This window comes from Vombatus ursinus, unplaced genomic scaffold (genome assembly GCF_900497805.2).
Source record: "Vombatus ursinus unplaced genomic scaffold, bare-nosed wombat genome assembly UNPS02014818.1, whole genome shotgun sequence".
NCBI lineage: Eukaryota > Metazoa > Chordata > Mammalia > Diprotodontia > Vombatidae > Vombatus > Vombatus ursinus.
Window position 1 is genome coordinate 57,571,469 of NW_020954596.1, and position 24,733 is coordinate 57,596,201.

The window sequence follows — 24,733 nt, forward strand, 5'->3', positions numbered from 1 at the left end:
TTTCCTCAACTGAGAGTGAGACTAGTTGATTTTTCAGGTCCTTGCCAACATTAGATTCTATAATCCTCATCATGACAAAGTCTTTGTAGTGTTCTGAGTTTGTTTTGAGAAATTGGAAAGAGGATTAATTATTTTAGTTAATTAGTTAATTAGTTAAAATTAGTGATTTTAGTTGTTGTGTTTTCTCTACTATCTCCAAGTTCCCAGCACAGCAGCAGCTGTCCTCCTCTCCCTGAACACATGGGCTGCAGCCATAGGTGGGAGCATTTTGGCAGTCTGCACCATTGCCGGGTGGCCTCAACTTCTTGGCCGCCTCATTAGCTCAGAGATGAATACTGGGAGGGCTATAACCACCATCATGACATTCTGTCTTCTTGATTTTTTTTTTCCTGTGTGTGGTATACCGTTTTTAAGTATGTACCAGGAGATAGCCAGGCTAAAGAAAGTGTGATGTACTTTTGGGTAAATGGTACATGTGAAATTCTGCAGTCAAGTGGCATTTCACTGATGTCTCAGGTCATGACCAAAATACAAGCCCTTTAGTAGGTGGACTTGAAAAGGCTGACATCTTGCTTTTCTTAAGTCAGTCACAAACATTTATTAATTACCTACTATGTGCCAGGCACTGTGCTAAGTGCTGGGCATACAAAGATAGTCTTTTTCTTTTAAATAAATGGGAAATTTTCATGATAAAGAACAAAGTGTAGTTTAAGAAAAATCTTATCAAGTAACTAAATTACTGTGTTAACTATATCCTCAGTCCATTGTGTCTCAAAAGTTACTATTATGACTAACAACCTCTTAGTATCTTGTTGTTGAGTTGTGTCTGATTCTTTGTGACCCCATGGATTTATTCACAGAGTTTTCTTGGCAAAGTGGTTGGTCATTTCCTTCTCCAGTATGTCCTCATTTTACAGATAAAGAACCGAGGCAAATAGGGATTAAGTGACTTGCCCAGGGTCCCGTAGCTAGTGAGTTTATGAGGTCATATTTGAACTCAGATCTTCTTGACTCCAGATCCAGCACTCTACCCACTGAACCACCTACTTGGATCTACTTCATATAATCAATATGTATTTTTCCCAGTGAATTTGATGTTATTAAAAGTAGTTAATCCATAGTAAATAATGAAAGAACAGCCATAATTATTTTTTTAAAACTCTTTTCCATTTATTGCAGGGAAAAAAAATAAACCTAAGACAAAAATCCATCAATGGCAATATTGCTTTGATGAAAGCATCAGAAAACTATTCTTGATAAGGTTCAGGGATGGTTGTATTACTGAGGTTAAGAGCTGTCTCTTATTTCACACATTGTGATTTTGTGTGGCCCACAGAATTTAGCCTTGAGTTCCCATTTAGTATATTTCTTGAAAACAGGGAAAAGGGTCTGTGTCTTTGTCAATGTGGAGACTTCCTTGTATAAAACTCCATCTACCAGCAGATGGCAACATGTCTATGATTTAGCAAATAAGTCTAAAGAAGTAAGAGATTATACACAGATGGAGGTCAAGTGATGTAATAGCTAGTGTTGAGCTTGGTACTAGGAATGACTCTAATTTCAAATTCTGCCTCAGATACTTACTAATTGTATGATCATAGTCAAGTTACTTAGTAAATTTTAATGATATATGAAAGATGCATGTTTTATACTTTTTCCTTAAATATTCAGCCAAGTATTAAATATATATTTTTAAAATTTCTAAGTCATCAAATAATCATTTTTCTGTTTCCGTGGTTATGAACTTATGGATATTTTAAAAAATTTAAACTATTTTTGGATCACAGATTTAGAGATGAATCAAAATTCATCTAGCTCTAATCCACTCCCTTATTTTAAAGATGAATGTTCGAACTAGGGTCCAGAGACAAAGTAACATCAGCTACTAAGTGTATTCATCCGACACAATTCATGAATTATTTTTTATTTCAAACAGATTTGAGAATTTGACACAAAATACTTTCTCCAGCTGTCCACATAACCTGAGATGTTGGGACATTCATTGCTTACTCCATTTCTTCCCTGACATCTTGGTTTTTGGTGCACTTCAAGTTTCTTTTGGTTCCTTTCAGTTGTGTGTGTGTCCTCTATCACTCTTTCCTCTTGTCTGATACTCTGATTTTCTCCTACTTCAGCTTGCTTAAGGGTTCACCCTGTGGAGAAAGATAATGAAAATAAAATCTCATGAATATTTCATTCTGTTCATAATTATACTATACATACTGTACATATACTATACATAATTATATGATGAATGGTAGGTTCTTTTTTTTGTGTTCTCTCTCTTTCTCCCCTTTCCTTTTCTTTCTCTCTCTTTCCTTCCCTCCCTCTCTTCTCTTTCTTTCTCTCTTTCCATTTTCTTTCACTCCTCTTTTCTCCTCCTCTCCCTTTCTGTCTTCCTCTTTCATTCATCCTTTCTTTCCCTCCCCCTTCCTCTCTTTCCCCTCTTCTGTCTACTTCCTTATCATCAGCATTTATCATCAGTATTATATTGAGTTAGTCCTTGAGCCCAGGGCCAATTCAAGCATAGAGCTTGGTCTGGGATTTTTATACCTTGTTAGAAATTATAATTTATTTTGGACCTATCCTGGGCCTGGAGATCCCAAGTCTGAATTAGTACTGATATAGTACTACTTAAATGATACCACTACGAGCTAAAGTATCCTTTATCCTCTTTCCCAAACTGGTGTCATATATTCTAGGAATTCAAGTACTCTTTTGTACAGAAATTATAGTTTTTCTATAAAGTGTCTCTAAAACATCCTCTGGCATATGTTAGGGATTTAAGGAGACACATTAACACTTCCATCTATTAGGAGTCCCCAGAAACCCCACTGTAATCCATTTATGGGTCTTACATCTTTACCTAGTGGATTCCCAGCCCAACAGCTTCTGTCCCACTGCCCTGCCCCATAGATAACTTTGCTCTTCCTTTCTGCAGCAACACCCTTCAATCAGCATCTTGCACCAGCACTCCCAGAAAAATCATAAGATTCTAGAGAAACATCAGTCCTTCCTCATTAGCAAAAAGTAGAGATACTTTTGAAAAACCTATTATTTCTGTAGTTCTGGTTGAGTGATTCTCTCATGGCTCCCTGAATGTGAAATTTATGAGTAAAGGACTAGCTTAAATACTGAGAGATATATGGTTCAATTACTTTGTATTTTCAAAGCTTGGTAATTAAAATGAAATTTCACCCATAATCTCGACTACTTGCATTAGGCATAAAAAAGGACTGTGGGTCAAAATGTATTAAATATTTTCTCTCAGGGACATTAGTGTTAATTATTGGACTGGATTTGATTGCTGGGCCCCCAAAAAGCCTTGAATCAGTTCATCAAACAAAAAATAATTCTAAAATGCTATTCAGAAAAAAGTGAAAATTCCCTGAAACTTTGTAGTATCATTTTGCTTTGTTCCTAATGTAATTAAGTGGATTTTATAAAGGAGTATTCCATACAGTTATTTTGGGCATCCCAAAGGTGATGGTGGTTGATTGACTAATTAGCTTACTTCCAGTTTCATCCTTCTTCCCTAAAGATTGAATTGGACCAAAACATGGAATGAAGAGGAACAAGAGCTCCAAACATTAAACTTACTCATTCTTTATTATTATTCAGAATAAATTTAACCTGCTGACTCAAACCGAAATCAAATCAACATTTATTGAGCACCCTTTGTGTGTTAGGTACTACAGGTATATAGCAGATATATAAGACTTGGTCTTTGCCATCCATATAGCCAAAGGCAAAAGACAGAAATGTGAAAAGTCTAATAACAACAGAAGATTTAAGTAACTGCAATAGAAGGGAGGTAAGGTAGCAAATGGCTTCCACTTCAAAACATTTCAGTGTTCAATTCAACATTTATTTAGCATCCGCTATTTGCAAGGCCTTGTGCTGCATTCTGGAGATTCAAAGTCAAAAAGGAAACATTCTGTCCCTCTAGGAGTTTACACTCCCCTGTAAGGGATATATGAAATAGGGCTGGAAATATGTTAAGGTGAGTATAAAATAAGGCCGGATCCAAGACAATTCCAAAGGACTTATGATGAAAAATGCTATCCACTTCCAGAGAAAGACCTGATAGAGTTTAATGCAGATTGAAGCTGATTTTTTTTGTTACTTTATTATTCTTGGGTTTTTTGGTCCGTGTTTTCTTTTGCAATGTGGCTAATATGAAAATGTTTTGCATGACTTCACATGTATATTCAATATCAAATTGTTTGCCTTCTCCAGGAAAGGAAAAGAAAGGGGAGAAAGAATATGGAACTCAGAATTTTTAAAAATTAATCTTAAAACTTTGTATATGTAATTGAGAAATATTTAACAAAATAAAAATATATTTTAACATAAAAAAATAAAACAAGACTGGAGTTGAAAACCAGATTAGGAAACAAGTATCATTAGGCGGGGAACCCTGAAGGTTGCTGATCAAAGGAAATGGTCAGATTTGTGCTTCAGGAAGATCATTTTGGCAGCTTCAGATTGAATTGGGGAGGAGAGATTGGAGGCAGGGAGACCTGTTAGGAAAATAGTAGAGCAGTCCAGGTGAGAGATAATAAAGGTCTGATCTAGGTCACATCTAGCTATGTGAGTAAAGAGAGAGAAGGGGACTGATGCAAGGGATATAGAGGTGGCAAAGTTTTGCATGTGGTGAATAAGAGAGAAGGAAGAGTCAAGGACCCTGAAGTTACAAATCTGGGTGACTTGGAGGGTAGTGCTAGCCTTAACAGAAATAAAGAAATTTGGAAAAATATTGGGTTTAGTGAGGGAGAGGGAGACGACGAATTCTATTTTGGTCAAACTTGAGATGCTTAGGAGTCATTCAGGAGGAGTCATCCTTGGGAGCAGTTGGTTATACGTGACTTGAGTCCAAGAGAGAAACTAGGGCTGGGTGTCTAAATTTGGGAGTCATCTCAGAGCTGATTTTTGAGCAGGTAGAAGCTGATGAGTTCTTCAAGCCAGAGAAGAGGTTCCAGGATAGATACCCACAGAGAAGGGGTAAGAGTTGGACAATGGTCTAGGAAGAGATCTTGGGTTCCAGCAATATCAGAAAGCTTCCACATGGAATTAATGAGAAAATAAGGAACTTACAAATAAACACTGATGCCTCTATTTCTTTTCTGACCTCAGAAGACCATAACCTTTTGTACTTAGGTCCTCCCCTATAACCTACTACTTCCCTCCTCCCTCTCTCCAGCTATCTCAGTCTATGACTGAAATCACTTTGGGCTAGTGGTATGGGGGAAAAGGTCTACAGAATGGAAAATGATTCCCATCTCCTGCTTTACTAGCAAAATGAGGAAACGCCTGTAGATGGCAGGGTGAGGGGATGAAATAGTTTGCAGAGGTTCCTAACATGGGTGATATGGAACCCCAGGAGGGGCACTGGAACAATCCAGGGGGGTGGTAGTAGCTTAGGTGCAATTGGGAGGCATTTAATAAAAATAAGGGGTTGGTGGGAAGCATAAGGAAAGAAGAGAAGAAAATTTTGAAAAACCGTTTGTACATATTTCATCTGTTGTGTAACAAAGTTAAAGTTGTAGTGATTACATTATTTTCCAAATAAACACACAAAATGCATGTTATAACCAATCAGTGATCAAGTCTGCCAACAGGTCTTCAACATTATACATATTGTCCTGAAGTCCAGTATGCGTTGGCAAGAATATGTGCATATAATGACTTGTTTATAATATGATACTATATGATTACATAACACAATATTGCATCATCAAAATTTCAATGCAGGAAAGAACTCACAAATTTAAAATAAATTACTAAATTTAAGATGCATAATTTTTTTAAAAAAATTAGATATTTTTGAAATGGCACAAATTTAAAAAAAAAACCATTAAAAGGTTAAAGAAAGTAGATTTCCAGCAGGGCACCAAGGATTTTTTTTTTAAAAGGGGGCAATGGGCCAAATAAGTTTGGGAACCTCTGCTGTAGGGCTAACCTGATTTGGTTTGTATGCAAGAGCTTCCCCAACTAGTGAAACTGTGATGCTAAGGCCTTCCAGCTGGTGGGAAGAGTTGGGCTGCCAGGGACTGAAATAACAGCATTTACATAGAGCTTTAGAGTCAGAGGATTTACAGGCAGATGTTCTGTAACTCAAATATAAGATTGTACCAGTGATGGAAGCCAAGGTGGAAAGATGGGGACAAGAGTAAACTAAATTGGATCTGGAAGAATTTGAAATAAGGGACAATGCTATGGTTTGTTATAGAAATGCCAAAGTGAGATGAGGAAAAACCGGGCAGGAGCCTTGCAGCTGGAACCACCCGGCCAGTCTAACCATTGTTGGCACCAAATCCTTTGATACAGTAAGTAATGTTTTGAAGGTTAGTCAGAAAAACCTTTACCGAGATAGGGAGAGTTGGACTCAGCACCTGTTTTTACCCCTTTGGGAGTGGGTATACTTCTTCAGGTTGGATGAGGGAAGGTCATTCTCTTCCCCTCATGACTTTAGGTCCTTCTTCACCATAACTAGGGGTGAAAGTAGATGTCAAAGCCCCAGAGACATCCTAGTCATCCATTTCTCAGAGTTTTAATTGCTGGGATAGTAAATGGCAAACAGTAACCAATATTTGGAACATATGATTTCAGGAAATACAAATGTATATGAGTTGTATAGTTTCAGCTCTCTCCAAGAGTGCCTCAGATTGTCATAGAGGGCTATTTACTGTCTGCAATCGCTTTGGCACAGGGCAGAACTTGCACATGAATGATCAATCAATGAATGATTATTTATTAAGTGACTACTGTATGGGGCCAGCATTGCTCTGTCTAGGCTCTGGCGATACAAAGACTATTCCGTATGTGTATGTTGAATGAACAAAAGCCAGTATGGGGGGAGCTTGTACAAAAATAAGTTGTGAGTTCTGAATTTGGAATAACTTAAACTGAAGAAATTTAAAATGAAACCCGTCTCCTGATAGAGGCCTTGGTAAGCTTGGATTTGTATAATTTACCCAGCACTTGTTTTTCACCCTTTCTATATCTGTATTGAAAAAAAAAAGTCTCTTGTTAGCAATCAAGATGGCCACATTTTCATTTTATTTTCTACTACCAATAAAATGTTTTCATGGGGATGTGACATAAACAATTTCTCTAAAGTTAAATTGATGAAAGGGAAATCATGTTGTAATTTCCTTCCGCATTTCTGTTTTAATAATAATATTCTTGAGAGAACTTCCTTGCATGAATATTCATTTCTTCTGGCTCTAGAGAGTTACAAGGCAAGCCGTGTTTTCCAGAGGTCTGGATGTTATTACTACAACATAGATTTTTACAGGATTGAAACATGTATGCACTTCCTCCTCATCAAAATTATTCTTTAACCTCTTTTCTAAAATATCATTAACCAGTAGAATAAATTCAAGACTAAAAACAACCCTTCTTCTTGTGTTAGTTCCTTTGAGTCTCGTAAGTTTTCTGCCACCCCACCCCTTTTTGTTCAGTTTTATGGATGCTTATTGGTATAGGATTGCTATTGTTAGGACACTGATAGAAAACTCATGAGAAGGAATTAGGCAAAGGGTAAGCAATTTTTTTTTTTAGGCAATTGGGGTTAAGTGACTTGCCCAAGGTCACGCAGCTAGTAAGTGTCAAGTATCTGAGGCCAGAATTGAACTCAAATCCTCCTGATTCTAGGGCCAGTGCTCCATCCACTGTGCCACCCAACTGCCCCTTAAATTTTTTTTAAAGCATATTTTCACTGGAATCTGACAGGTATTCAGGTCCAACTTTATTTTTGTTTTTATTTTTATGTTATCTATAGTCAGACCTGAGTCCTAGCTATTGCCAAGAGTCCAGATTCCCTCTGGGTTTTCTCTTTGATTTTGGGAATATGGGGTGATAATACAGACAAACTCCATTATAATACTGGTGTTTGGCAGACAAGGCTAACACTAGCACATTGTGTTCTAAAATAACTTTTTTCCTATATTGTTGTTTTGTCTTGGAAGATGTTCTTTGGCATATTTAAAATGCATCATAAACAACAAGCCATCTTACAATAATAATAATAGTGTTCTCCTGACCTTATACTCCAGAACTGTCAAGACCACCTTGGGATTCACTGATCAAAGGAGCCCTGTGGCCAATTGTTGATTATTTCAGAGACCGGTTATCTCAAGAGATGATGAATTCTGTAGGTTTTTCTAGTCTTCTTCTCCATTTTGCTCTCTGAAATTTGACTATTTCATCATTTTGTCAATAGCTGCTCAAGGAAGGAGGAGAGAAAGGGAAACTCTAGCAAATTTTATATTATTTCTTATAGCTTTAGTAGAAGCATGGGATTGAAATGTCAGTAATTGCTAAAAATGAATGAAGACAACATCCATAAATGTCAGCAATTTCTATATTCCTTGTATCATATCCCATACCCAGAGAGCTGTGTGCTATTATACAAGTCATTTTTTTTTCTGTCTGCTGCCCATTAGTAACTCTCATTGTGATGCTCTAATTTTCAATTAGGGAGAAAGGATTTTTGGGTAGTTGTATATATCTGTGTGTTTGTGTATGTCTTACTCCCTTTCTTCATGAAGCAAGGGAAGTAGACTGAAAAACTGGAGAAAAGTTATTTGAATTCTTTCTTTTTTCCTTTTTTTTTTTTAACTATTTCTTGCTATGTTAGATATCATGCTGGCTCTGGAGTAGGAGACCTGAGTTTTAAGCCTGGTTCTAATAGAGACAAGACCTTGGGCGAGTAACTGTAACCTCTCTGAGCTCCTCAGTATCCTCATCTCTAAAATGGGCATAATAGAGCTTACTTATGCCTCCCTTGTAGCATTGTGGTAAGTATTAAGTGCCATGCAAATGAGTTATCGCTATAGTCATCTTTTCAATGAAAAGTAATTGTTGGTAATAAATAGCAGACAACTTCTTCATATATGAAAGTTTAAAAAAGGGACTAATTCACTGTTTCTAGGACATGTAATTTGAGTTATTTTTCCAGCAGTAGGGATGATTGATTATAATGCTTAACTTCATTTGCAAAAATGATGCTACCTTCCCTTCCCTTTCCCTATTTCTTATTGAGTTTTGAGTGGCTTTTCTAAAAATGGTGATGAAATTGTTCTAAACCTCACGTTCTCTTGTTCTCCTACTCTGTTGATTAGCGGGTATATATTCATGAAATGGCAGGCTAAGGTAAAAATAGCCTTTGGCTATGCTCCTGATCCATCAGAAGATGTAATCTTGGCCCCATTACCACAACAATATTATGATGTGATGGTCATATCTGTATTTGGCCAGGCTAGAATCTTCATCCTTTCATCAATAAACTGAGTCTTGTCTCAACCACCAATGAACCTTCAAAACAAATTTTATCCTTGTAGACTGACTCTGAATGTCAGAAGAGCCCGATGAATCTAAATATTCCTTCTTTTCTCATGAGTAGACTATGTAGTGAATGTCTGGGGGTTTTTTTATTATTAAATATGGGCACATGTCATAGGGAGCTAATAATGCTTGGCATTGTAGGCCTTGTCCTGTTACTTTAGTACATGGGAAACTGTGGAGAAAAGAAGACAGAAGAATGCTACACTGAAATTGTCCATTCCTGTTAATCAGAAGTTGCCATTAAAAGTGTTCCTCAGGCACCAACCAAAGAATTCTCAGCCCTGATCTGGCCTTTCTGATTTGGACGTGACAATGAAGGTTGGCTTTATCTAGAACAATCGGCTAGTTGACTCGATCAAACAGGTGTGTTTGATTAGAATTGATGTCTGTTAAGGAGGAATCACAGTTCTTCTGCTCTGGGTAGGGTCAATTCACAGAAGGAAAAGATTTGCTAGGCTGTGTAGCTGAAGGAAGAGTGAGCTCCTTCTATCTTTGATAGCGATTCGGGGGAGAGCAGAGAACAAAGCCTCTTCACGTTGGGCCATTGGCAGGGATTCCTAGTCATGGCATTTTTAATAGAGATACATGTATGGGCAGGATGAGAAGCGGGACCTTTCTGTTTCCAGGCCCTCTGAATATTCTCTGCTGGACTCAAACGCCTTAGGGAGCCTGACAGCAATGCTCATTGAGTAAAGCATAATGCTCTTCAAAGTTCAAAGGTCTCATTTCCCTGTGACTCAGTGTTCCATGGTGTTCCTTTCTATCATGCGGCTCTCTTAAAATCTGTGGGCGATTAACTCTCAGGTTAGCTTCAAGGGGGATGGAGCAAGAAAAATGATGAATAAACTTGTTATTCCTAGTGACAGTTGTATATCCTGAGGTGTCTCTGGTTACTTTTATATTTGGGGGTCCGTTGTAGAGCTGTTTCTGATCATTATGCCTGTGTAATACCCATCATCTACTTTTCTCTGGCAAGGACCAGAGTCTAGCATTCATCTTACTGCCTGGGAATTTTTGTCCTGCTAACCAGTATTGTTTATGAGCAAGTAGACATTTCAAGAGGGGCCTTAGGACAATTTATGTTTGCATTGTAAATGTAGTACTGGACCCCACGCATACTCACAGGACTCTGGGACCACTCTGTAATTCCCAAATGTGGTGTATTGTTTGTTTGTCAACTATCTGAAACCTCAATCTGAGCCCCCACCAATACCATCTCTGTGCCCAATGTACAAAAGGGATTTGAATCCAAGAAGCAAAAGGTATTTAACTGACAGAAGAGGAAAGCAAATAAAAAATTAAACCAGGTAGTAAACATTTTCTGTATGCATGCATACATCTTCTATACCTTAAGGAGAGTGCTATTCAATTTCTTCTTCAAATTGTGCCCTTGGAGAAAGGCACAGTTAGTTCAATTCACAGCACTGGTATGGAAGCTTAGGGTCTGTTGCTATATGCTTCCTGACTTTCTTCCTCCATTCACAAGGAGGCATGTTGGAGCAACACTGCCACCTTAGGGTCATCTTCTTCACCATTTGGCTCTGTAAACATCACACTATAGCTAGGCTGTGTTCTCTGGTATCTTCTTATGTTCTCATAGCTCTCCGGTCCCTCAGGAGGGCATGGCAGTCATACAATTCAGGTTGGATCTCTCTGTTCTCTTTCCATGGAGCTCCTCTCCTCCAATCCTCCAATGCTGCCTTCTTCCTAATTACTGTCTCATGAGGCTTCTCTGCCATTCTCTCAGGTCTGTGCCACCTGCGCTTCCTTTTCATATGGATGCTTTCCTTTGTCCCACACATCTGTCCCCTTCATCATTCTCTGTGGCTTTGCAGTACAACCCTGTGTTTAGGAAAAAGGCAACATGGGAGTCTCAGATTCTGAGGGCTTCCTAACTTCCTAACTGTTGCAATGTGGGCCAACTAAAGCTGTCCTGTGGAGTATTTTTTAGAGACAGAAGCAATCTCCACCCATATTTCTGAAAGTGTATTGTTATATAACTAGAATTTCTTAACAATGATTCCTTACTCACTATGGAATCTGGCTAGGTCTCATAACTTTGATAGCATCCTTGCTGTCTGAAATGGAAGAACAGAATTTAAACTCACAGTATTACTTTGATCTCACTGAGATATAATGAAATCAAGAACATCTTTACCTTGCCTTCAAAGTACTTTGCAATCAAATTCAGGCCATGTAGCTTAATGTAAAGAACACTTGGGAGTTCAGGAGTTCATGTGGCTTAATGGAAAGAGCACTTGGAAGTTAGCTGTGATTTTGCCACTAATTTCATTGGTACTTAACTCTGTCAATCCATAAGGGGTGCATAGCAGTATTTCTCTTTATTCAGGTAATATAAGTGAAAGCATTTTTAGAAGAAATGTGCTTCTGTACATAAATTCAAACTATTATTATTTGCCCCTTTATATTTTTTCTAAACAAAAAGCAGTATTTGGTTTGATAGTGAATTCACCATTAATTTGCATTATGAAATGACTTTTTGTGGCAATAGATGAAAGTGGCATTATATTTAAATCTTATATATCTTAGAGTTTCTGCCTAAGCAAAAATCCCTTTACATTGAGTTTATTTAAATTTAAGATTATTTTATTAGTTAATCTCAAGTGCTTTTAGATAAATCTATTTTCAAAGTTTTAGTGCCATGGTAAAACTAATTAAAGCAAACCTCTCCATTAGTTAGACCTGAACACTGGACATATTTGTGGCTTTTAGATGGTGGTCTGAGCATGCCTGATTTCTTCATGGCTTTGATCCCTCCCATCAATCATAGTTGGTTTTTTTTTTAACCTCCTGTCCTTATGTTGCTTGTAGTAACCATTACGATCTTATCTTGGCTGGTATCATAACTCCTACTAGGACTGGGCTGTAGACTGGCCCACCTCTGCTATTGTCTACTTTTCAGCTGTCTAGACATAGCCTTCCTCATCCTTTGGTCTCTTTCACCTGTGGCCCAATAGGTCCTTTGAATGTATGTCCTTTGAATTTTGGGTAAAGAGAATTTTGATCTTTTTATTTTGCAACTTAAGATGTGTCTATAGTTTGATCTCTAAGCAAGAAAGTCTCATACAAAGCTTAGGTTTCTGTAACTTCATTTTATTAACTCATCAGGAAACTATTTTGTTCCTTGATTTTGAAGCAAGGTTTTAAAAGTTAGAAATTGCTGTGTTAATTTGGTTTCATTTGGTTTCATATTAATTTAGTTAATCACCCTCATTTTCTTCTCCGTCAGGTGCAGATGAAGCTGGGCTTTTATACAGATTTTGGTCCAAGCACAAGAGATCACACTTGGGGGGTGAGTGTCCCTTAGGAAAGGGAATAATTAAGGGGAAATGGTAGAGGCATTTCCTTTAGCATTAGGAAAAGGGGATGCATGAAAGTGGGATAGAAACTCTAGATCACTTCATTCCACTTTCCTACCATGAGCTTGGCTCCAACACACTTCTTGGGGAACAAGGAATTGTTAATGGCTAGATAACATTATGATTCTTCCTTCATAACATCCTTTCCCTTCTCTTCACTCACACAGCAACTACCTTAGTCAAGTCTCTTATCACCTCTTGTCTGGACTACTTTAAGAGTTTACCAATTTGTCTACCTGTTTCTAAGTCTCCCTTCTCTAAACCATCCTCCATACCAATTGCCCAAATAATCTTACAATAGCTCAGTCTTACCATATCATAAGCAGCTAAGTAGTACAGTGTTGGGCTCAGAGTCAGGAAGGTGAGTTTAAATCCTATTTCAGATGTGTGTGACCCTGTGTGACCCTGAGCAAATCACTTAACCTTTCTCAGCCGCTTTCCTATCTCTAAAACGATAATAATAGCACCTCCCTCCATGAATTGTTGTGAGGATGAAGTGCAATAATAACAAGTGTAAAGTACACTGCAAAGCTTTAAAGTGCTATACAAATGGGGCAGTTAGGTGGCACAGTGGATAGAGCACTGGCCCTGAAGTCAGGAGGACCTGAGTTCAAATCTAGCCTCAGACCAAACACTTGACACGTGCTAGCTGTGTAACCTTGGGCAAGTCACTTAACTTTTTTTAAAAAAAAAAAAAAAAGGAAAGTGCTGTACAAATGTTAGCTATTATTATTCCCCTGCTCAAGAATTTTCAGTGGCTCCCAATTACTTCTAGGAAAAAGCCTAGTATTTAAAGACCTCTATAATCTGAGACCCACTTACCTTTCCAGACTTATTTTATAGAATACCAGCTATACAATTTCCAGTCCAGCCAAACTAGACTATTGGCTGTTCTCCAAACTCAGCATTCCATCTCTTGCCCCCTTGACTTTGCACAGGTTGTTTCCCAACTCCCCCCTCCTCTCATATCCCCCTCTCACTTCCTGTCTGGAGTGCACATTATTCTTATTGTCAGTTCTCAAAATCCTTGACTTTTTTCAAGACTCAACTCAATTGCCACCTCCTGCTTATGGGAAGCCTTTCTGGATAAACAAGGTCATTAGTGTTCTCTCCTTCCACATTATCTTGTAGCTATGTACACATTGTGTCACCTCAAATAGAAGTTCCTTAAGTGAAGGGATTTTTCATCTTTGTCTTTGCATCCCTAGTGTCTAGCATGGTGCCTGGCACAGAGCAGTCACTTAATTAATGTTGGAATTGATGTTAAGTTGAATGATGTACACATTATAATGTTGCTATTACAGCTCTCACATTGATGTAACAAATGTACTTTTGGGAGTTTGTTGAATGTTTGAGCATCCTTTCTCATGCTTGTTCTAGTATTTGGTCTGGACCAAAGAGTTCATTTGGACCACTTAGCTCTTGATCTCTTTTTACGTCATTAAAAAATATTCTAAAAGGAGAGAGTTTGACTTTGCCCTTAGCTATTGATCGTTAGTGACTTTCATGTGAATAGAAATGCATCACACTTTAATTATGAAAATGTTATTCTACAGATGAATGTTTTAAAATGTGTTTGCATAAATATCCTGTTCTTAGCTTTAGTCAAAGAACTTTCTAATCAAGCTGTAATTGAGTTTGTTGCCTGCTTCCCTGAAGAAACTGCTTATGGCTATGGTTATTTCAAGTGGGATCCTGGGGATCCCTTTAATGAAACTGGAGCCATTTTTAATTATACCTCTGCATGTTCAGCAAATCCTGTGGGAACCGGACTATATGAATTTGGTTTGGGTTTTGCTTAGAAAAGTTAGACGATATGATAACCAAAGAATAGCCTACAAAGTTGCTACTAACATCCATCCTCCACAAAGTCTCCTTGTCAAATTAAAAGTTTAATTTTTAGTAAAATAAGTTTTAGAAAGAAAAGCTGTATAGTAAAGCTGTTCCTACAGGAATGGAGTTATAACCAACTTCAGAGTAGATACAGAGAGAGAGAGAGAGAGACTGATTATCCAACTGGTATATTATCTGGGTCACTTCAATTTATACTTTTTCTTTTGGCCATTTCACTTCTTGCTAGAACCTCCACTGGGGGCTAGAAGGGGCAGGAAGACCCGAATTCAAATCCAGCCTCAAACACTTATTAGCTGTGTAACTTGGGCAAGTCACTTAACCTTTGTCTGTCTCAGTTTCCTCAGCTGCAAAATGAAGATGATAACAGCACCTACACCTCAGGATTGTTGTGAGGATCAAATGAGAAAATATTGATAAAAATCACTTAGCATGGTATGTGGCACCTCATAGGTACTATAAAAATGCTTATCTCTACCTCCCAGGTTGTTGTAATGATTAAAAAAAAAGAGATAATATTTGTATCATTCTTTGCAAACCTTAAAGTCCTGTGTAAAAGCTATTTCTTGTTATTGTTATTATTATTTTTACTATTATTATATTTCCAGTGCCTTCAGCATAGTAGGCACTTAGTAGATTAATAATGAATTGACTCAAAGTAAACATAATCTAACCTGAATTGGGTAAAGTAATGACAGTGACTTGAGTCTTTGTATCCCTGGCAATTAGCACAGGATCCTTGACACAGAGCGGGCAATTAAAAATGCCTGTTGATTGATTAACTGATAGTTCTCAAAGAGTCCCTTGAGTGGCAGGTTCAGGTATGTAAATAAGAATTTGTCTTACTAATCAATCATTAAGCATTTATTAAGTGCTTACTACACGCCAGATTCTATGCAAAATGTTAGAGATAGTTTCCTCAACTGTAAAATGGAGATAATAATGACACCCCCCTTCCATGGTTGTTGCAAGGGTGAACGGAGATAAATATTTGTAACGTGCTTAACACAGTATCTGGCCTATATAGTACGTGCTGTATAAATGTTATTGTTATAGTTATTATTTTTTAAGAAAAAGTAAAAACAGCCCCTGACTTCAAAGAGCTTGCATTCTAATTAGGAGAGATCACATGTACACATATGGGTGTATACAAGATACATACAAAATAGACACAGGGTAGACACTGGCTGCTGGGGGGTGGGAAGAGGCAAAAACCTCCTGTAGAAAGTGTCTCCTGAGCTGAGTCTTGAAGGAAACCAGAAATTCCAGGGCCCTTAAAATGAATATCCATTTGCATTATGGAAACGATAAGTAGCTTAAGTGCATATCTGTTTCTGAGAGAGGGTTTGGGGGCCATGTGCAGACAGTGAGAAAGCAGTGAATTATTTTAGGTGGCAAGGAAAGACTGTTTAAAAAAAAAATCTTGTTTCTATAGTCGTTTTGTGTTAGTGTGTATTCATGTATGTGTATAAGCAAACAAGGGAAACCTGATTTTCATTTCAGTGATTGCCTTCTGTGCAGGGAAGGGCAATGTAATTTGAAAGACTGAAATGATATCAGCCCAGTTATTGTGCTACATTATATTTTATCCCTGCAATATATGTTCTCTGTCATTTTATAAGGGAAAGCTACTTCCATTTTTAACACCCCCAAAGTGTACAGGTTTACATTAAAATTGTTTATGCAAATCTGTTGTTAAACCAGTAATGCAAATTAGATGGATTTTGTGCATTATAAATGTTGCCTTTTGAGGAGTCTCCATAGTACTTGTTAAAACAGGGTTGATAGCTCTTACAGTAAGTAGGAACACAGAGGGACCTGCTTAATAGCAACATTAATGTTATAAGCTTGCAAGCAAAAAGCTAATCTACATGCTAAATAATTCCTTTACCACCTTATTGTTCTTAATTCCCTCTAATGGAATATTTCCAGTTTAATCTATCACTTTGAAAAGTATTTACTTTTTTCATATTGGCACTGAACAAAATGTAATATTTCTTCTTATCCCAATGTAGGATTATGGCTTTGTCAAAGTATCCAATTGTGAAATCACATCACTACCTTCTTCCATCACCATCAGGGAAGATTGCTCCAACCTAACAATGACTATTAACTTTACCCATGGACTGGAGGATTTTGTTACTTACTTTGGGAATAATGAGTATGTATCTTTATTTTGTTACATGCTATATAAGGAGACAAATAATGTCATTAGCACATTTCCAGAGTGTTTTTCTTCTTTTTTTGTTTTTAGAAGCAGGATGGCGTAATGGTTTGAAGTGGTTGGTAGCTACCTAGGTTTGAAGTTAGGAAGACTGAGGTTTAAATCCTGCTTTTGACCCTAGTTTTGTGACCCTTAACGGCCAAGTCATTTTGCCTCAATGGATTTCAGACAACTCTCTAAGACATTTTCTAGGTCATAGAAGGGTTGTGAATTGTGCAAGTGAAACAAACCCTCATACCAGGAGTTTCCCCATAATGACCAAATCACAGATTAATTGTGTAATTTCTTTGTACTGTTTTTTCTCCCATACTGCTAGTTTTCAATCTAAGCATATTAAAAAGACAGAATATGCTGTAGATAGTCCTTACTTTGGGGGGGGAGGGTGTTATAATACATTCCTGGAGATTGTTATAAAACAGTTCATCATAGAACAGATTGTACTTTCTAGTAGGAACAGTTATGGAAATGTCAGTTATAATTGGGAAATTAAACATCAGGAATAAATCATGTAAGTCAATAAATCTTTCAAAGTAAGGATACAGCCATAAATTAGTACACTCATTTAAAATAGTAAAAATATACCCGAAGTCCTATAAAAGGAACTTAATTAGGCAGCTAGGTGGTACCTAGCACTGGATGTGGAGTCAGAAAGACCCAAGTTCAAACCTGACCTCAAATATTTAATAGCTGTGTTACCCTGGGAAAGTCAATTAATTCTGTCTCAGTTTCCTCATTTGTAAAATGGGGATAATAATAGCACCTACCTTCCAAGGTTGTTGTGAAGATTAAAAAATGAGAAATTGCAAGCCTTAAAGCATTATACAACTGCTAGTTGTTGTTAACATCATCATTATGCTTACTACCCACATTGATTATACAAGGAACTCTGAGGTATAAAGGGTGCAGTCAACACATAAAAAATAAAAATTTTGCTTTACAAATTTGACTTAAAGCTACAGAGCTACAGGAAACATTAATTCAGCCCTTAACTCCTAGTAGCTTTGCTTAAATCCTTAGAATTTAGAAGGGCTTTTAGGAAAATGACTCATATCTCTTTAAAAAAAAAAGCTTAGAAAGAACAATATAGCTAAATTGAATGGTGTTTAATTATAATAACAAAGCTTAGCCCTAAAAGGTGGAAAGCATCCTGTCTCTGGAAACAAAAGTGAAGGGTTCAGTTCCTCTCTCTGGGCTGTGGCATCAGAGGACCTTGATTCAAATCTCATCCCTGATGCTTACAGGGGTGATTTAGGGCCAATTGATGACCTCAGTTTCCCTATCTTTATTATGAGGGGGTTAAACTAGATAGCTTTTGAGGTCATTTCCAGATTTAGTTCCATAATCCTATGACCTCTCTCTTTTCTTTAGAGAAATGGGAGACCATAGGTGTGGAAGGAGTGTGATTTTGCTGAATTATTTTTGGTGTTTTAATTGTTTTTTTAATTATAAGGGAAGTTCAGTGGATCAGGGATTGGGGGCATATGTGGAAATGAATATGATAGAAAAGCAAAAGGCAGTAATAAAAAAGGGCTACCTAGGGAAGTCTGAACTGATATCTTCTTTTTCTCTTAAATTTTCCTGTATTAAATACAAGCACTCAAAGTTATTTCTTTAAAAAAAAAGTGAGAAAGAAGGTGGAATAAGGCAGGAAATTCCCCCACAAACAATATAAAATGACTCCTCAAAATGAACTTTGCGTGGCAAGAAATAACTAAAAGTGGGGTAAAGCAGTTGTTTGCCTAAGACAATTTGGGGGGATATCAGTGTGGGGGTTTGACCTGATTGAAATGCAAACACCTCTAGGCAGACACTGCCAAATCAACAAACAACAAGCTCTGGGGACAGGTGGGGTTGTCAGCCTCAGCTTCAGAAACTTTTACATCCCAGATAGGCTGGGGGTCAGACAGCTGATCAGGTGAAGATTTCAGGGTCCTCTGCCAGTGCTAGACCCAGGTACACTGACCTGATATGTCCCAGGCTGTGGTTGTGGTTGTAGTTGTGGTTGTGAGCACACACAGGGTAAGTGTGATTGCAGAGGTCAGGGACCCAGCTGGCTGTGGGCACTTGCAAGAGAGCAGAATCCCTGGTTTTAGTTCCAGGGAAGAGGTGTGAGTTGAAGCTTACAGCTGCCAGATGTAGAAACAGGGAGCAAGAACATTTATGGTGATAGCATTGTTGGGGGCTTCATCGTGGCTCAGGGGCAAAGAGGAATACCTGAAGTCAGGCCCTGATAGAGCTCAGAAAACAACAGGACAAAAAAACCAGCACACAAAAAAAATCCCCCATACCCTGGGACTAGAACCCAACTTTAACACAAAGTCAACAGGCAAGAAACAGGCTGCTAAAAATAAAATAAAATAAAATAAAATAAAAAGAATGAGTAAGCAAAAGAGAAAGAACCTAATCACAGATAACTACTATGGTGTTAGAGAAGGTCTGGGTTCAAATTTAAAAGAAGATAGTGAAGTTAAAACAGCTATTTCTATCTAAAAGAAAGAAAAAAAAACCAAAATGATCATAAGCCCAAAAAGAGTTTTTGGAACAGTTTAAAAGGACTTTAAAAATCAAAGAAGAGAAGTTGAAGAAAAATTAGAGAAAAAAATAAGAGTAATGCAAGAAAATCATGAAAAGAAAGTCAAACAATTGGAAAAAGAAGTCTAAAAACTAACAGTAGAAAATAACTCCTTAAAAGCTAGAATTGAGGAAGGGGAAGTGAATGGCTTCATAAGACACCAAGAAATAATAAAACGAAATCAAAAGAATAAAAAGTAGAAAAGAATTTGAAACATCTCAGGAAAACAACTGGAAAAAAACCAATATAAATACTGTGGAGTTTTAGTCAGGATAACACAAGATTTAGCAGCTTCTACATGAAAAGACTGAAGGGCATGGAACAATGTATTCTGCAGAGCAAAGGAGCTGGACTTGGAAACAAAAATAACTTACTCAGCAAGTTGTGTGTTATCCTGAATGGAAAAAAAAAATGGAAATTTAATGAACTAGAGGACTTTCAGGTATTTGTGAAGAAAAGACCAGAACTGAATGAAATTTGGCATACTAAACTCAGGAGAAGCATAAGAAGGTAAATATTAAAGACCAATTATAAAGGACAATAAGTCAAAATCTTTACTTCTTATAGGGGAAAATGTTATCTGCAACTCTTAAGAATGTTATCATTGGATGGCGGAGTAAAAGTTTGAGCTCTCTCCCAAACCCCTCCTGTAATACCTGTAAAAAAATGACTCTAAACAAATTCTAGAGTAGCAGAACCCACAAAAAGACAGAGTGAAACAAATTTAGAGCCCAAGACAACCTGCAAGGTCAACAGGAAAGGTCTGTTGCACCAGACTGGGAGAGAAGCACAGTTCAGCATGGGCCATTCCAGCAAAGATGGGGGCACGGCAAACCTGGAGCAAGCCTCAGGGACAGACTCATAGGCAGCTGTTGGCAATTTCCAGACTTCTCAACACACAAACGCTAAAGACAACTCAGAAGGTCAATGGGAAAGGTCTGTCTAACCTGGGTGAGAGGAGCATGGTCCACCTCTGGTCCTACCACAACCCTGGGGCAGCAGCCACAGCGGCAGCAACTGCTTCTGGAGCTCTCGGTCCATAGACGGCAAAGGGTATCAAGAGGCTGATAAGAGGGAGATTGCAGGAATCTCTTTGCTGGTGCTGAGGCTAGATTCTCTAGCTTTGCTTATGCTTGGATCTGGGTCACAGTCCTGGGTGGTGGACCTGGGGCAAGGAAGAGCACTGGCATGTTGGAGCTTATGGTGGCACTGGAGAGGGAATCCTCCTCACAGTTCAAAGGCAGAAAAGAGTGGTTGGGGTCACTCATAGACCAGAGCACAGGCCAGGAAAGGAGTAAACACCTCTCCTTTGATCATACCACCTTGGAAGAACTGAAAATTTACAGGTCCCTAGAAATACCTCTGAAAACAGCTACACAAAACCCCTGAAGCTTGGGACAGTACATCCTTCACACTGGAAGCAGAGCCCTAAATTAATGAAGAGTTTAAAACTTAAGTAATTGGCTGGGAACATGAGCAAACAGTGTAAAATCTCAAACTATACAATTTTATTTTGGTGACAAAGAAAATCAAAACAGAAGAAGACAACAAAGTTAAAACTCCTACATTCAAAGCCTCCAAGAAAAATACGAATTGGTCTCAGGCCATGGAAGAGCTCAAAAAGGAGTTTGAGAAGCAGGTAAGAGAAGTAGAGGAAAAACTGAGAGTAATGCAAGAAAATCATGAAAAACAAGTCAACAGCTTGCTAAAAGAGACCCAAAAAAATACTGAAGAAAATAGCACCTTAAAAAATAGCCTAACCCAAATGGCAAAAGAACCAATGAGGAGAAGAATGCCTTATAAAGCAGAGTTGGTCAAATGGAAAAGGAAGTCCAAAAGCTCACTGAAGAAAATAATTCCTTAAAAATTAGAATGGAGCAAATGGAAGCTAATGAGTCTTTGAGAAATCAAGAAATTATAAAAAAAAAACAAAAGAATAAAAAAATAGAAGATAATGTGAAATATCTCATTAGAAAAACAACTGACCTGGAAAATAGATCCAGGAAAGATAATTTAAAAATTACCTGAAAGCCATGATCAAAAAAGAGCCTAGACATCATCTTTCAAGAAATTATCAAGGAAAACTGCTCTGATATTCTAAAACCAGAGAGTAAAATAACAATTGAAAGAGTCAACTGATCACCTCCTGAAAGAGATCCCCAAAGGAAAACTCCTAGGAATATGATAGCCAAATTCCAGAGTTCCCAGGTCAAGGAGAAAATATTGCAAGCAGCCAGAAAGAAACAGTTCAAGTTTGTGGAAACACAATCAGGATAACACAAGATTTAGCAGCTTCTACATTAAGGGATTGGAGGGGTTGGAATATGATATTCCAAAAGTCAAAGGAGCTAGGATTAAAACCAAGAATCACCTACCCAGCAAAACTGAGTATAATCTTTCAGGGGGGGAAATGAACAGTCAATGAAATGGAAGACTTTCAAGTGTTCTTGATGAAAAGGCCAGAGCTGAATAGAAAATTTGACTTTCAAATACAAGACTCAAGAAAAGCATGAAAAGGTAACCAGGAAAGAGAAATCGTAAGAGACTTATTAAAGTTGAATTGTTTGCATTCCCACATGGAAAGATGATATTTGTAACTCATGAGACCTTTCTCAGTATTAGGGTAGTTGGAGGGGATGTATATATTTTTAGACAGAGGGCACAGGGTGAATTGAAAATGAAGGGATGATATGTAAAAAATAAAATTAAGGGATGAGAGAGGATTGTACTGGGAGGAGGAGAAAGGAAGAGATAGAATGGGGTAAATTATCTCACATAAAAGAGACAAGAAAAAGCTTTTAGAGTGAAGGGGAAGAGGGGGGAAGTGAGAGGGAATGAAAAGAGGGGGGAGATAGAAGGGAGGGCAGATTGGGGGAGGGGGTAATCAGAAGCAAACACTTTTGAGGAGGTACAGGGTCAAAAGAGAGAACAGAATAAATGGGAGAGCAGGATAGGAATTATAGTTAGTATTTCACAACATGACTATTATGGAAGTGTTTTGAATGACTGCACATGTATAACCTATGTTGAATTGCTTGCCTTCTCAATGAGGGAAGGTGGGGAGAGAGGAATGGAGAGAATTTGGAACCCAAAGTTTTAAAAATAAATTTAAAAATTGTTTTTACATGCAACTGGGAAATAAGATATACAGGTAATGAGGTATAGAAATCTATCCTGCCCTACAAGAAAATAGAAGGGGAAAGAAATAATAAAAGGAGGGGCTGATAAAAGAGTGGGCAGATTAGGGGAAGGGGTATTCAGAATCCATGCTGTTTGGGGGTGGGGGAAGGGGAGAGATAGGGAGAAAATTTGGAACTCAAAATCTTGTGGAAGTGAAAGTTAAAACTAAAAATAAATTAATTAATTAAAAAAAGAAAAATACAGAAAGTAAAAAAAATTATGCTTCAATCTGCAAAAAAAAAAGGAATATTGACATTACTTAAGTGGTTTGACAGAGCATACATAGATAGAAGGCTTGGGGTTGAGTTGAATAGAGGGGATGGCCTTAAAAAATAAAGTTGGGTAGGGAGAGGTAAAATGGAGCAATTATTTCAAACAAATGAGGCATAGATGGAAGAACTGTTACAGTGGAGGCAGGAGGAGGTGGAGGGCTGGTCATGCTAGAACCTTATTCTCATCAGAACTGGATTAAAGAGGGAATAACATATATTCTAGAAAGGTATGGGAGTCTTAACTTACAGAGAAATAGGAAGGCGAAAGGATAGGATAAGGGAGAGAATTTTAGAAGGGTGTGCAAATCAAGAAATAGGAGGGTGGGGCAGCTAGGTGACACAGCAGATAGAGCACTGGCCCTGGAGTCAGGAGGACATGTAACACTCCCTAGCTGTTAAGTCACTTAACCCCAATTGCCTCACAAAAAAAAAAAAAGAAAAAAAGAAAAAGAAATAGGAGGGTAAGAGGAGAGGATAAGGGAGGGATTCTTAGAAGGGGTGCAGATTAAGGAGGCAATGGTTAGAAGTCAATTAGACCTTTGAGGAGGGGTAGGGTAAAAAGAGGGGGAGAGAAAGATAAACAGTAACGAAAAATAGGATGGAAGGAAATGCACAGCTAATAATTATAATTTTAAATGTGAATGGGATGAACTCAGCCATAAAACAGGAAAGGATAGCAAAATTTAATTGTTATTAAAATACTTTTTTATACAAATCAAGTCAGATTTAAATAATTGGAGAAATATTAATTGTTCATGGGTGGGCACAACCAACATAATAAAAATGACAATTCTTCCTAATTTACTTAGTCAATGCCATCCCAATTAAACTACTAGAAATTATTCTATTGAGCTAGAAAAAAATAAAAGTAAAATTCATTTGAAAGGATAGAAGACAAAAATATCAAAAGAACTAATGAAAAAATGTAAAAGAAGGAGGTTTAGCAGTACCAGATCTTAAACTATATTAAAAAGCAGTAATTATCAAAGAGAAGAAAAAGAAAGGCTAAGAAAAAGAAAGGTAAATCAGTGGAACAGAGTAGACATATAATACACAATAGTAAATTATTATAGTAACCTTGTATTTGACAAATGTAAAGATTTAAGTTTTTGGGGTAAGAATACACTTTTTGGTAAAAATTGTTGGGAAAACTGGAAAGCAGTCTGTTAGAAATTGGGCATGGATCAATATCTTACACCATTTATCAAGATAAGGTCAAAATGGATACATGTGCTATAAGGGGCGATATCATAAGAAAACTAGAAGAACATGGACCGTATTGCCTATTAGATTTATGGATAGGAGAGTTATGAATTAACAAAAGATAGAGAGCATTGTGAGATGTAAAAATAAATAGTTTTGATTACATTAAGTTAAAGAAGTTTTGTATAAATAAAACAAATGTAGCCAAGATTAGAAAGACAGCAGAAAATTGGGGGAAATTTTTATAGAAAATTTCTCAGATAAAAGTCTCATATTTCAAATATATAGAGAACTTTGTCAAATTTATAAGAATATGGGTCATTTATCAATTGATGAATGGTCAAAGGATATGAACAGGTTGTTTTTCAATGAAGAAATCACAACTATATATAGTCATGAAAAAATACTCTAAATCATTATTGATTAGAGAAATGAAAATTAAAACACCTTTGAGATATCATCTCATACTTATCAGATTGGCTAAAGTGATAGAAGGGGAAAATGACAAATGTTAGAGGGGATGTGGAAAAATTGGGACATTAATACACTGTTGAACTGTGAAGTGTGAACTGATTCAACCATTTTGGAGAGTAATTTGGAATTATGCCCAGAGAGTTATAAAATTGTGTATACCCTTCGAACCAGTAATACCACTATTAGGTTTGTTTCCCAAGGTGATCAGGGAAAAAGGAGAAGAACC

At 37.3% G+C, this 24,733-nt stretch overlaps 1 protein-coding gene across 1 annotated transcript in view; it reads left to right on the plus strand.

Moving 5' to 3' along the window:
- Positions 1-24,733, plus strand: part of CWH43 (cell wall biogenesis 43 C-terminal homolog) — a 115,193-nt gene that overhangs the window by 35,625 nt on the left and 54,835 nt on the right. Inside the window, 8 exon segments of the mRNA XM_027836618.1 lie at positions 201-368; positions 3,272-3,372; positions 3,374-3,398; positions 7,467-7,545; positions 9,599-9,716; positions 12,602-12,662; positions 16,597-16,674; positions 16,677-16,743. Of these exon segments, the coding sequence (XP_027692419.1) occupies positions 201-368; positions 3,272-3,372; positions 3,374-3,398; positions 7,467-7,545; positions 9,599-9,716; positions 12,602-12,662; positions 16,597-16,674; positions 16,677-16,743 (697 nt within the window).